Below are 15082 nucleotides of genomic sequence, written 5' to 3'. Positions count from 1 at the left end.
TGCACAAACATGAGACCTGAGCCCTGTGGAGTAATACTCTCCCTAATCCTTGACCTGTTGATGTGTACTTCAAAGGACAATTGTAACTATTTCTAAGGGACATATGCTCTGTAGTAGAAAGACTTTACAAGGAGAAGCAAAGATCAGACTCTCTTCAGACAAGCAGCTTGGTAGTATAGCTTTATCCAAAGAGACACAGATTTGGACTGGAAAGATACGGATCTGCTCCACTGACCATCAGAGAGCCCAGGGATACATTTGGGGAGACCAGGTTGGGACGATGAAGTCACCTGGCTCAATAGATATGAGTTTGGGGTTGCCAGATGGGACCCTCCGGTCGCCTGGAACCCATGGAGACATTTGGAGAAGCCAGATTGGGACCAGCTGGTCATCTGGCCCCATGGAAACTCTCGGAGAGGCCAGTGTGGGATCCTCAGGTCTCCTGGCCTTGTATCTCGATGGACTGTCAGCTTTCTAAGCTTGCCGCTACCTCCTCTCTGTGGGGGCCCGCCAAAAGCAGGGGGCCACTGGTTGAGGTAGTTGGCCCTGGAAGTCCCAAAGTAGCAGCTGTTCTATCCCAGGCGGGCCACGGAAGGGTGAGACTGTGTAATGTTGTACCATCTTGGGTATTTGCTGGGATTGTCTTATGCATTTATTGTCCGTTTGGTGGTTCAATAAAGTATTGCCACACTGTTGTACCCTCACTCTGTGTTGTCTGAGTAGTGTTCCGCCCACGGAAGACCCTGGGTCTTCACACCGACCATTAGACTAACACGAGATCTAATCTGATGTCTAATCTGCAATCTCTTACTGAATTATAGGATGCCATCTTAATTATCCTAATGACAATTATGAAGCAGCGAGAGCTGACAGGGATGTTGGGAGTCAACTCCTCTCCTGGAATGTAACGACTTCACACTCAGACTATGGTGGTTAGCTCCATGGAAACCAGCTGTACACTATGTAAGAGAATAGCTCTCACTGCAGGAGAACGGCAGCAGGTAGAGTAAGCAAGTCAATTCCAAGCTAACTAAAGCAATTTAATAACTTAAGAATGCCATTTAATAGTCACTGGATGACAGACACTACGGAGCGTTTTTCCTTATTGTGACTGGAAATGACGAACGGCATTATGGTAGAAGTTGCACTGCACTCCCCCAAAAGCCTCCGGTCACAGCATCTGCCCTCCACATGTCCGAGAAGTCCCACCTTAATCATCACTTAGTATTGCACTAATTCTATGATCCCACCACATCCATCCCCCCTCCCCTATCAGCCCCCATCACCCTGTTGCATGATCAGACCGCCACCGCACCCCCACACACCTGAATCCGGCTGTTTCCCCAGTCGGCCACAATGATGTTTCCATTGGAATCCACGGCAACTCCGGTCGGAGCGTTAAACTGACCGTTACCTTCTCCATGAGAGCCGAATTTAAAGAGGAACTCTCCCTCTGCGCTGTACACCTGCAGGAGGTAAATGAGGGCGCCACAGTCACATGTGACCATATTACCGCCACTCCGCTGAGAGCAAAGCAGGGACACTGTGAAAAGGTTGTGAGAAGCGGAGGGGAGGCATGAGACCTGAAATACCAGGCACGGGTCTGTGGAGACTCTGCACATGAAGGCGAGTGCCACTGATCTGGTGACCACAGGGGTCTCGAGCACCCGGGTGAGATCAGGGGCAACGCCGTCTCCATCGGCCATATATAACGTCCCATGGGGTGCGACATATCAGGACATCGCTCACCTTCACCGAGTGGTTGTGGAAATCAGTCACAATAATCTCATTCTTGTTATTAACGGCCACAAAATGGGGACCTGGAAAGAGAGCGCACAGTCAACATCATATGCTAACAAGCCCCGCCCTCACAGGCCCTTCCCACCAATCACAGCCACATGTATCATCCAGACTGCCTGATGAGCCCTGCCCTCCCACCAATCACAGCCACACGTATCATCCAGACTGCCTGATGAGCCCTGCCCTCCCACCAATCACAGCCACACGTACCATGCAGACTGCCTAACAAGCTCCACCCTCCCACCAACACAGCCACACATACCATCCAGACTGCCTGACAAGCCACGCCCTCACAAGCCCTTCCCACCAATCACAGCCACACGTATCATCCAGACTGCCTGATGAGCCCTGCCATCCCACCAATCACAGCCACACGTACCATGCAGACTGCCTAACAAGCTCTACCCTCCCACCAACACAGCCACACATACCATCCAGACTGCCTGACAAGCCACGCCCTCACAAGCCCTTCCCACCAATCACAGCCACACGTATCATCCAGACTGCCTGATGAGCCCTGCCCTCCCACCAATCACAGCCACACGTACCATGCAGACTGCCTAACAAGCTCCACCCTCCCACCAACACAGCCACACATACCATCCAGACTGCCTGACAAGCCACGCCCTCACAAGCCCTTCCCACCAATCACAGCCACACGTATCATCCAGACTGCCTGATGAGCCCTGCCCTCCCACCAATCACAGCCACACGTACCATGCAGACTGCCTAACAAGCTCCACCCTCCCACCAACACAGCCACACATACCATCCAGACTGCCTGACAAGCCACGCCCTCACAAGCCCTTCCCACCAATCACAGCCACACGTATCATCCAGACTGCCTGATGAGCCCTGCCCTCCCAATCACAGCCACACGTATCATCCAGACTGCCTGATGAGCCCTGCCCTCCCACCAATCACAGCCACACGTACCATGCAGACTGCCTAACAAGCTCCACCCTCCCACCAACACAGCCACACATACCATCCAGACTGCCTGACAAGCCACGCCCTCACAGGCCCCTCCCACCAATCACAGCCACACGTATCATCCAGACTGCCTGATGAGCCCTGCCCTCCCACCAATCACAGCCACACGTACCATGCAGACTGCCTAACAAGCTCCACCCTCCCACCAACACAGCCACACATACCATCCAGACTGCCTGACAAGCCACGCCCTCACAAGCCCTTCCCACCAATCACAGCCACACGTATCATCCAGACTGCCTGATGAGCCCTGCCCTCCCACCAATCACAGCCACACGTACCATGCAGACTGCCTAACAAGCTCCACCCTCCCACCAACACAGCCACACATACCATCCAGACTGCCTGACAAGCCACGCCCTCACAAGCCCTTCCCACCAATCACAGCCACACGTATCATCCAGACTGCCTGATGAGCCCTGCCCTCCCACCAATCACAGCCACACGTACCATGCAGACTGCCTAACAAGCTCCACCCTCCCACCAACACAGCCACACATACCATCCAGACTGCCTGACAAGCCACGCCCTCACAAGCCCTTCCCACCAATCACAGCCACACGTATCATCCAGACTGCCTGATGAGCCCTGCCCTCCCAATCACAGCCACACGTATCATCCAGACTGCCTGATGAGCCCTGCCCTCCCACCAATCACAGCCACACGTACCATGCAGACTGCCTAACAAGCTCCACCCTCCCACCAACACAGCCACACATACCATCCAGACTGCCTGACAAGCCACGCCCTCACAGGCCCCTCCCACCAATCACAGCCACACGTATCATCCAGACTGCCTGATGAGCCCTGCCCTCCCACCAATCACAGCCACACGTACCATGCAGACTGCCTAACAAGCTCCACCCTCCCACCAACACAGCCACACGTACCATCCAGACTGCCTGACAAGCCACGCCCTCACAGGCCCTTCCCACCAATCACAGCCACACGTATCATCCAGACTGCCTGATGAGCCCTGCCCTCCCACCAATCACAGCCACACGTACCATGCAGACTGCCTAACAAGCTCCACCCTCCCACCAACACAGCCACACATACCATCCAGACTGCCTGACAAGCCACGCCCTCACAAGCCCTTCCCACCAATCACAGCCACACGTATCATCCAGACTGCCTGATGAGCCCTGCCCTCCCAATCACAGCCACACGTATCATCCAGACTGCCTGATGAGCCCTGCCCTCCCACCAATCACAGCCACACGTACCATGCAGACTGCCTAACAAGCTCCACCCTCCCACCAACACAGCCACACATACCATCCAGACTGCCTGACAAGCCACGCCCTCACAGGCCCCTCCCACCAATCACAGCCACACGTATCATCCAGACTGCCTGATGAGCCCTGCCCTCCCACCAATCACAGCCACACGTACCATGCAGACTGCCTAACAAGCTCCACCCTCCCACCAACACAGCCACACGTACCATCCAGACTGCCTGACAAGCCACGCCCTCACAGGCCCTTCCCACCAATCACAGCCACACGTATCATCCAGACTGCCTGATGAGCCCTGCCCTCCCACCAATCACAGCCACACGTACCATGCAGACTGCCTAACAAGCTCCACCCTCCCACCAACACAGCCACACATACCATCCAGACTGCCTGACAAGCCACGCCCTCACAGGCCCCTCCCACCAATCACCGTACTGTGATGACACAGCTTTTAATCTTAATTATCCAGATGTCTAAATTCAGTAGGCCAAGAGAAATGCATGATTATCTTTTTATGTTGACTTTTGAATGTGTGTGTTTTTCTTTGCTGGTCAAGAAGAACAGACTATTATTTGTATAAGCCTGGATATTGACTCTTGAGTTGATATTTACTACAACTTATTGTCTGTTATCTCTGGAGGACAGGGACAGAGGGTCATGGAACAATGATATTTGCTAATATGCTGATTACATCTTGAACCAGGCCAGCTAGTTTGTTGATCTGCAGAGCAATGAAAGACAAACTATGCAAATTGATGAAATGCTCAAACAATGAGACAAGAGCCCCTGCCTCCTTCCCCCTCTGCCCTGTGAATGATGAGAAAGACGTGTACAAAATCACAGCCAAGAGAGACCCTTAGATTCTGAGTGACTCTTCAGAACAGCAGGTAGGACACATGGCTCCAGAAAGAGGGATACAGATTTGGAGTCTACAGGATGCCAGCTTAAGTGACCACGGTCCTGGCTGGAGGAATACAGATCTGCTCCATTGACTATCACAGAACCCATGGATACATTTGGGGAAACCAGGTTGGGACAATCAGGTCCCTTGGAACCTATGGATATGCTCGGAGAAAGCAAGGTTGGGACCCACCGGTCACATGGTTCCATGGATATGTTCGATGCCAGGTTGGGATCTTCGGGTATCTTGGTCACGTACCTCAATGGACTGTCAACTTCCTAAGCTTACTGCTACCTCAACTCTGGGGGGGGGGCCCACGAAAGGCGGGGTGCCACAGGTGGTGGTAATCGGCCCTGAAAGCCCCGAAATCGCAGCTGCTCTATTCCTGGCAGGCCAGCAGAAGGGTGAGACTCTGTAATTTGCGCCATCTTGGGTATTAGCTGGGACTGTTCTGTATGTTTATTGTCTGTTCGGTGGTTCAATAAAGTATTGCCACACTGTTTTACCCTCACCTTGTGTTGTCTGAGTAGCATTATGCCAACGGGAGAACCCCGTGTATCATCCAGACTACATAACAAGCCCTGCCCTTCCACCAATCACAGTAACACACACCATCCATACTGCCTGACAAGCCCCGTGTGACGACACAGAATTTATTCTTAATCAGGCCAGATGTATTTCTCAGTAGGTCAGGAGACATAGACCATTGTTCATATAAGCCTGAATGCTGACTCTTGAATTGATGTTTGTTGCACAATATTGTGCGGCAATACTTGGGAGGACAGGGACGCAGGGTAATTTAACAATCGATGTTAGCTAATATGTTGTTTACCCATTGTATCAGTCCATGCAGCTTGTTGACCTGCAAACAGTGAAGGACAAACTATATGCAGATTGATTGAATACACGAACAATGATAGTTGACCTCATCCCACCTTCCACCCTGACCTGTCGATGATGACCTGGAGGACAGATGTGGATATAAAAAGGGACCTCTATCCTTCTGCAAGAGGACTCTACAGAACACCAGCCAGGGAACCATGGCTCCAACCGGAGGAATACAGATTTGACACTCTACAGGATGCAAGCTTAAGGGACCACGGCCCCAAGTGGAGGAAATGATCATCTGAACCCATGGAGACGTTCGGAGAAGCCAGGTTGGGCCTTGTACCTCAAGGAATGTCAGTTCCTAAGCTTGTCATTACCTTCTCTCTGTGGGGGCCCACCAGAAGCGGGGTGCCACTGGTGGGGGTAGTCGGCCCTGGAAGCCCAGAAGTCGCAGCGGCTCTAATCCCAACGAGCTAGCGGAAGGGTGAGACTGTGTAATGTTCCACCATCTTGGGTATTTGCTGGGACTGTTCTATCTGTTTATTGTCCGCTTTGTGGTTTAATAAAATATTGACAAGCTGTTTTACCCGCACCCTGTGTTGTCTGAGTAGTGTTACGCCCACGAGAAGGGTGAGTCTCGGTCCATGTGGTCTTTCTAAAGACAGCCAGACCAGCGGATGAGAGCGCCCACTGACTCCAATGTCTCCACACTTTGTCCTCACAGGCCTCTCCCACCAATCACAGCCACACATACCATCCAGACTGCCTGACAAGCCCCTCCCACCAATCACAGCCACACATACCATCCAGTCCGCCTGACAAGCCCCGCCCTCACAGGCCCCTCCCACCAATCACAGTTACACGTACCATCCAGTCCGCCTGACAAGCCCCGCCCTCACAGGCCCCTCCCACCAATCACAGCCACACGTACCATCCAGACTGCCTGACAAGCCCCTCCCACCAATCACAGCCACACATACCATCCAGACTGCCTGACAAGCCCCGCCCTAACAGGCCCCTCCCACCAATCACAGCCACACGTACCATCCAGACTGCCTGACAAGCCCCTCCCACCAATCACAGCCACACATACCATCCAGACTGCCTGACAAGCCCCGCCCTCACAGGCCCCTCCCACCAATCACAGTTACACGTACCATCCAGACTGCCTGACAAGCCCCGCCCTCACAGGCCCCTCCCACCAATCACAGCCACACGTACCATCCAGACTGCCCGTCTGCTGCTTGTCCCCGGGGCCGCGGCCGCCGAACCTGCCGACCAGCTTCCCGTTAGACTGGAAGATGAAGATGCAGCAGGACTTGTTGTCCACCACGATCAGGTGACCGTTCCGGTCCACGGCCACGCCCTTAGGACCCATGAGACGCCCGACACCCACCTTGTTCTGTGGACACAGAGTGACCGTGAGGGAAACCACATACAGGAGACATCCGCCACCATATAGAGACCGGCCGCACCACATAGAGACCGGCCGCACCACATAGAGACCGGCCGCACCACATAGAGACCGGCCGCACCACATAGAGACCGACCGCACCACATAGAGACCGACCGCACCACATAGAGACCGACCGCACCACAGAGACCGACCGCACCACATAGAGACCGACCGCACCACATAGAGACCGACCGCACCACATAGAGACCGACCGCACCACATAGAGACCGACCGCACCACATAGAGACCGACAGCACCACATAGAGACCGACAGCACCACATAGAGACCGACAGCACCACATAGAGACCGACAGCACCACATAGAGACCGACAGCACCACATAGAGACCGACAGCACCACATAGAGACCGACAGCACCACATAGAGACCGACAGCACCACATAGAGACCGACAGCACCACATAGAGACCGACAGCACCACATAGAGACCGACAGCACCACATAGAGACCGACAGCACCACATAGAGACCGACAGCACCACATAGAGACCGACAGCACCACATAGAGACCGACAGCACCACATAGAGACCGACAGCACCACATAGAGACCGACAGCACCACATAGAGACCGACAGCACCACATAGAGACCGACAGCACCACATAGAGACCGACAGCACCACATAGAGACCGACAGCACCACATAGAGACCGACAGCACCACATAGAGACCGACAGCACCACATAGAGACCGACAGCACCACATAGAGACCGACAGCACCACATAGAGACCGACAGCACCACATAGAGACCGACAGCACCACATAGAGACCGACAGCACCACATAGAGACCGACAGCACCACATAGAGACCGACAGCACCACATAGAGACCGACAGCACCACATAGAGACCGACAGCACCACATAGAGACCGACAGCACCACATAGAGACCGACAGCACCACATAGAGACCGACAGCACCACATAGAGACCGACAGCACCACATAGAGACCGACAGCACCACATAGAGACCGACAGCACCACATAGAGACCGACAGCACCACATAGAGACCGACAGCACCACATAGAGACCGACAGCACCACATAGAGAACGACAGCACCACATAGAGACCGACAGCACCACATAGAGACCGACAGCACCACATAGAGACCGACAGCACCACATAGAGACCGACAGCACCACATAGAGACCGACAGCACCACATAGAGACCGACAGCACCACATAGAGACCGACAGCACCACATAGAGACCGACAGCACCATATAGAGACCGACAGCACCATATAGAGACTGACAGCCAGGAGAGCAAGAGAGACAGAAAGACAGCCGGCGCTATGGAGAGAGAGACAGCCGGGAACATGGACAGACAGTCAGAAAGAGAGAGACAGTCAGCACCATAGAGAGACAGAGACAGCCAGGAGAGCGAGAAAAAACAGAAAGACAGCCGGCGCTATGGAGAGAGAGAGACAGAGAAAGAGATAGCCGGCACCATACAGAGACAAGAGACAGGCGGGATCATGGACAGACAGTCAGAAAGAGAGAGACAGCCAGGAGAGACAGCCGGGATCATGGACAGACAGTCAGAAAGAGAGACACAGAGAAAAAGACTGCTGTTACAAATGAGAGACAGACAGAAAGAGAGACGGCATCATGGAGAGAGAAAAAAATAGAAATATGGCATCATGGAGAGACAGGAAAAGAGACAGCCGGCACCATGGAGAGACAGAAAGAAAGTCAGCACCACGGAGTGACAGACAAACAGCTAGGAGACAGACAGAGATACGGCCGAGAGAGACACAAACAGCTGGGAGAGAGACAGAGAGAGGGATAGAGAGAAAGAGACACAGATAAAGAAACAGAGACACATTACCGAGACAGCCGAGCCGGACAGACAGGCCAGTCTCTGCTCCACAACTAGATTTCATGTGACAGATTGTTGGCAGATGAGACAGAGGCCCAGAGAGCGCCGTGCCGAGACGCCGCTTCACATCTCACCTTGAACTTGCCCTCGGGAGAGAAGATGCTGACCCAGCGATTGTCGTAATCCGCCACAATGATGTCGCCATTCATGTCCACGGCCACCCCGGTGGGGCGCTGCAGCTGCCCCGGAGACCGGCCCCGCACCCCGAAGCGCAGCTTAAACTGCCCCTCGTTAGAGAAGACCTGCGGATGATGAGAGTGGCAGTCACCCGAGTAGGCGTGGCAGCCCCCACGGCAGCGACCCGTAGAAGGCGGCCTCCACGGCAGCGACCCGTTACCTGTATACACTGGTTGTTGCTGTCCGCCACCACGATGCGGTTGTTGCTGGACGTGGAGATTCCCTGCAGGTTGGAGAATTCTCCTTTATCTCGGCCGCGGGATCCTGAAAGATGGTGAATATGAGAAGAGCCGACATCACAGGCAGCGTTGCACACAGTGATGATTGTCTGCAGCGCTGAGCACAGGATCGTCACTCCCTGTCCGCACACCGGAGGGATCAACTTAGAGGAAAACCGCACACCCCCATCGTCCCAGACCCCCAACACACCTCGGGTCCAGCGTCCATCGGCCCACCCCCCTCCCCCGAGTACGGCGGCCGTCGCCCCCCTCGAGTGCAGCGTCCGTCGCCCCCCCCCCCCCCCCCGAGTACAGTGTCCGTCGCCCCCATGGTCCATACCTACTCGCAGGATCATCTCGTCCTCTATGGGGTTCTCCTTCTTCTTGTTGGTGCTGTACATGCTGGACGGCCTCCTCACGGCCTTCTGGCGGATGTGGCCTCCGCTGGGAGACTTCACTCTGCGCTTCACGTCCTCAGGGGAGGCCGGCACGTCTCCGGGCTTCACGGCCCGCACCCGGTAGGGGCTCCCGCGCAGCGGCTGGCCGTAGAGCCGCAGGGAGAGGTGGTGCTCGCCGTCATGGCGCGGGGTGTAGAGCACCTCGTAGGTGCCGTTCTTGTTGTCGGTCACCTCTCCGTCCTGGGCCCCTCCGTCCGGGGCAGTCAGCTGCGCCTGCAGGGAGGCATTGCCGCTCCTCACCAGCTCGCCATCTTTGTCCTTGGTGGTGACGGTGACGGAGGTCTGGTGTCCCACCAGCGCCTGGCGCAGACCCTCCCCCGTGGCCACCGAGGCGTGGGCCACCGCACTGGTGGTGAGCAGCGCCCCCAGGTTCTGCAGGGAGCGGCGCAGCCCGTCCGTCTCCACGCGGAATTCCAGCTGCGGGTTCTGCTGCGGGTGGAGGGGGAAGTCGCGGGAGGCCAGTTCGCTCAGCCGCTCGCTCATCTGCTTCCTCACCAGCAGCACCTCCGTCTCCGAGCCGTGGCCGAGGGCCTGCTCCGTGAAGCGCACGCTGCTCTCCATGTTATCCAGCCCTTGTCTGAGGGAGGAGAGCTGCGCCTGCAGCACCTGCGGAGAAAGGAGGCGTCACCACCTGCTGCAGCTCCCCCGCTCGACTGCTCCCCGCTCCCCAACACTCCCCGCTCCCCAACACTCCCCGCTCCCCAACACTCCCCGCTCCCCAACACTCCACAGCCCCCAACACTCCACAGCCCCCAACACTCCACAGCCCCCAACACTCCACAGCCCCCAACACTCCACAGCCCCCAACACTCCACAGCCCCCAACACTCCACAGCCCCCAACACTCCACAGCCCCCAACACTCCACAGCCCCCAACACTCCACAGCCCCCAACACTCCACAGCCCCCAACACTCCACAGCCCCCAACACTCCACAGCCCCTGCCCCGCTCTGCAGCTCCATGCTCCGCTGCCCCACCACCCCGCAGCTCCACCACTCTGCACCCCACCCCCCGCTGCCCCCCGACACCCCACCTTCTGCTTGCTGGCAGAGATGGCCTCCAGGTCCTGGAGCAGCGCATTCTTCCTCTGCTGCAGCGCCCGTTCCAGCTCCTCGAAGGTGGCGCAGATCTCGCTGACGGCAGCGTTCTTCCTCTCGCTGAGCTGCCGGCTGATCTCCCCCACCAGGTCAATGGCGGAGGTCAGCTGCGGGATTCTGGGGGCAGAGACAGACGGCTGGTTACACCCTGCGGACACCCCCTGCTCCGGTCCACAATGATTCCACCACTAGTACAGCGCTCCACTCCCCCGGGACAGGCCACCAGTGCAGCGCTCCGTTCCCCCGGGACAGGCCACCAGTGCAGCGCTCCGCTCCCCCGGGACAGGCCACCAGTGCAGCGCTCCGCTCCCCCGGGACAGGCCACCAGTGCAGCGCTCCGCTCCCCCGGGACAGGCCACCAGTGCAGCGCTCCGCTCCCCCGGGATAGGCCACCAGTACAGCGCTCCGCTCCCCCGGGACAGGCCACCAGTGCAGCGCTCCGCCCTCCCGGGACAGGCCACCAGTGCAGCGCTCCGCCCTCCCGGGACAGGCCACCAGTGCAGCGCTCCGCTCCCCCGGGACAGGCCACCAGTGCAGCGTTCCGCTCCCCCGGGACAGGCCACCAGTGCAGCGCTCCGCTCCCCCGGGACAGGCCACCAGTGCAGCGCTCCCGCTCCCCCGGGACAGGCCACCAGTGCAGCGCTCCCGCTCCCCCGGGACAGGCCACCAGTGCAGCGCTCCCGCTCCCCCGGGACAGGCCACCAGTGCAGCGCTCCCGCTCCCCCGGGACAGGCCACCAGTGCAGCGCTCCCGCTCCCCCGGGACAGGCCACCAGTGCAGCGCTCCCGCTCCCCCGGGACAGGCCACCAGTGCAGCGCTCCCGCTCCCCCGGGACAGGCCACCAGTGCAGCGCTCCCGCTCCCCCGGGAGAGGCCACCAGTGCAGCGCTCCCGCTCCCCCGGGACAGGCCACCAGTGCAGCGCTCCCGCTCCCCCGGGACAGGCCACCAGTGCAGCGCTCCGCTCCCCAGGCACAGGACACCAGTGCAGCGCTCCCATGATGAGGGGAGTAGTACCTGCTGCGGATACTGTCCAGCTGGCTGCGCAGAGACGCTTTGTGTTGCTCCAGGACGTCTCTCAGCGGCACAGTGCAGTGCTCCCGGTGCTCCGCCTCCGTGCACTCCACACACATGGCTGTCTCACAGGGGCCGCAGTAATACTCCATAGTCTGGGGAGAGAAGCACGGGGTGAGGGGCGACTGCAGCGTGAGGGGCGGCTGCTCGCCTCACCCCGGGGATCGGGGCAGGATAAGGGGCGGCTGCTCGCCTCACCCCGGGGATCGGGGCGACTGCTCGCCTCACCCCGGGGATCGGGGCGACTGCTCGCCTCACCCCGGGGATCGGGGCGACTGCTCGCCTCACCCCGGGGATCGGGGCGACTGCTCGCCTCACCCCGGGGATCGGGGCGACTGCTCGCCTCACCCCGGGGATCGGGGCGACTGCTCGCCTCACCCCGGGGATCGGGGCGACTGCTCGCCTCACCCCGGGGATCGGGGCAGGATAAGGGGCGACTGCTCGCCTCACCCCGGGGATCGGGGCAGGATAAGGGGCGACTGCTCGCCTCACCCCGGGGATCGGGGCAGGATAAGGGGCGACTGCTCGCCTCACCCCGGGGATCGGGGCAGGATAAGGGGCGACTGCTCGCCTCACCCCGGGGATCGGGGCAGGATAAGGGGCGACTGCTCGCCTCACCCCGGGGATCGGGGCAGGATAAGGGGCGACTGCTCACCTCACCCAGGGGATCGGGGCAGGATAAGGGGCGACTGCTCGCCTCACCCCGGGGATCGGGGCAGGGTAAGGGGGGGGAGAACTGATTACCTTTCCCTGGTGATTGGGGCAGGATAAGGGGGTGGCGGACGTGTGCCCGTCACACGGGAGGACGCTTTGCTCCTGTCGCCCACTCTCCGGGCTCCGCTGCAGAACTTCCATGAGGTTGGTGATGAAGAAGTTGTTCTGCAGAGCGGAGACCCCGCGCTCTGGGAGGATGGACGTCTGCCGGCACACGGGGCAGGACAGGGTCAGGCTCTGCGGGGGGATGTAGCTCTGCAGACACCTGGAGGTCGGGAGAATGAAAGGATTAATGGAGACGGTCGGTATAATGCGCCCGCACCCCAAATTGTGATGGCGACCACTGCATGGGCCATGTGTAACATTGTGACCTGTTAATCCCGGCGTGACACCGACATGTGATAATCCCAGTGTGGTCGGCGTGATATGGATGTGTGATAATCCCGGTGTGGTCGGTGTGGTGTGATCTCGGTGTGGTCGGTGAGGTGTGATTATCCCGGTGGGGTCGGTGAGGTGTGATTATCCCGGTGGGGTCGGTGAGGTGTGATTATCCCGGTGGGGTCGGTGAGGTGTGATTATCCCGGTGGGGTCGGTGAGGTGTGATTATCCCGGTGGGGTCGGTGAGGTGTGATTATCCCGGTGAGGTGTGATAATCCCGGTGTGGTCGGTGAGGTGTGATTATCCCGGTGAGGTGTGATAATCCCGGTGTGGTCGGTGAGGTGTGATTATCCCGGTGAGGTGTGATTATCCCGGTGTGGTCGGTGAGGTGTGATTATCCCGGTGTGGTCGGTGAGGTGTGATTATCCCGGTGTGGTCGGTGAGGTGTGATTATCCCGGTGTGGTCGGTGAGGTGTGATTATCCCGGTGTGGTCGGTGAGGTGTGATTATCCCGGTGAGGTGTGATAATCCCGGTGTGGTCGGTGAGGTGTGATTATCCCGGTGTGGTCGGTGAGGTGTGATTATCCCGGTGGGGTCGGTGAGGTGTGATTATCCCGGTGTGGTCGGTGTGGTGTGATTATCTCGGTGTGGTCGGTGAGGTGTGATAATCCCGGTGTGGTCGGTGAGGTGTGATAATCCCGGTGTGGTCGGTGAGGTGTGATAATCCCGGTGTGGTCGGTGAGGTGTGATAATCCCGGTGTGGTCGGTGAGGTGTGATTATCCCGGTGTGGCCGGTGAGGTGTGATTATCCCGGTGTGGCCGGTGAGGTGTGATTATCCCGGTGTGGTCGGTGAGGTGTGATTATCCCGGTAAGGTGTGATAATCCCGGTGTGGTCGGTGAGGTGTGATTATCCAGGTGTGGTCGGTGAGGTGTGATTATCCCGGTGAGGTGTGATAATCCCGGTGTGGTCGGTGAGGTGTGATTATCCCGGTGTGGTCGGTGAGGTGTGATTATCCCGGTGGGGTCGGTGAGGTGTGATTATCCCGGTGTGGTCGGTGTGGTGTGATTATCTCGGTGTGGTCGGTGAGGTGTGATAATCCCGGTGTGGTCGGTGAGGTGTGATAATCCCGGTGTGGTCGGTGAGGTGTGATAATCCCGGTGTGGTCGGTGAGGTGTGATAATCCCGGTGTGGTCGGTGAGGTGTGATTATCCCGGTGTGGCCGGTGAGGTGTGATTATCCCGGTGTGGCCGGTGAGGTGTGATTATCCCGGTGTGGTCGGTGAGGTGTGATTATCCCGGTAAGGTGTGATAATCCCGGTGTGGTCGGTGAGGTGTGATTATCCAGGTGTGGTCGGTGAGGTGTGATTATCCCGGTGGGGTCGGTGAGGTGTGATTATCCCGGTGGGGTCGGTGAGGTGTGATTATCCCGGTGGGGTCGGTGAGGTGTGATTATCCCGGTGGGGTCGGTGAGGTGTGATTATCCCGGTGGGGTCGGTGAGGTGTGATTATCCCGGTGGGGTCGGTGAGGTGTGATTATCCCGGTGGGGTCGGTGAGGTGTGATTATCCCGGTGGGGTCGGTGAGGTGTGATTATCCCGGTGGGGTCGGTGAGGTGTGATTATCCCGGTGGGGTCGGTGAGGTGTGATTATCCCGGTGGGGTCGGTGAGGTGTGATTATCCCGGTGGGGTCGGTGAGGTGTGATTATCCCGGTGGGGTCGGTGAGGTGTGATTATCCCGGTGGGGTCGGTGAGGTGTGATTATCCCGGTGGGGTCGGTGAGGTGTGATTATCCCGGTGGGGTCGGTGAGGTGTGATTATCCCGGTGGGGTCGGTGAGGTGTGATTATCCCGGTGTG

The 15082-nt window shown here is 58.0% G+C and overlaps 1 protein-coding gene across 2 annotated transcripts in view; it reads right to left on the bottom strand.

The window, feature by feature from the left end:
* The window catches only part of TRIM3 (tripartite motif containing 3), a 116583-nt gene that overhangs the window by 68802 nt on the left and 32699 nt on the right, over positions 1-15082 (bottom strand). For both annotated transcript variants that reach the window (XR_012264072.1, XM_073661189.1), the window contains exons 3-11: positions 12880-13114; positions 12079-12230; positions 11000-11180; positions 9850-10573; positions 9452-9555; positions 9189-9356; positions 6982-7162; positions 1750-1820; positions 1326-1466 (exon numbers count right to left, since the gene is read on the bottom strand). Coding sequence is in view for 1 of the 2 variants with exons in the window: in XM_073661189.1 (XP_073517290.1) it covers positions 1326-1466; positions 1750-1820; positions 6982-7162; positions 9189-9356; positions 9452-9555; positions 9850-10573; positions 11000-11180; positions 12079-12230; positions 12880-13114 (1957 nt within the window). In the remaining variant the exon portion in view is untranslated. The remainder of the gene's footprint in view (positions 1-1325; positions 1467-1749; positions 1821-6981; positions 7163-9188; positions 9357-9451; positions 9556-9849; positions 10574-10999; positions 11181-12078; positions 12231-12879; positions 13115-15082) is intronic.

This window comes from Phyllobates terribilis, unplaced genomic scaffold (assembly GCF_046119375.1).
Source record: "Phyllobates terribilis strain yellow unplaced genomic scaffold, ASM4611937v1 Scaffold_2__4_contigs__length_985480577, whole genome shotgun sequence".
Classification (NCBI taxonomy): domain Eukaryota; kingdom Metazoa; phylum Chordata; class Amphibia; order Anura; family Dendrobatidae; genus Phyllobates; species Phyllobates terribilis.
Note: the sequence above shows the minus strand (reverse complement) of the source record. Positions and strands in the feature narration are given on the sequence as shown.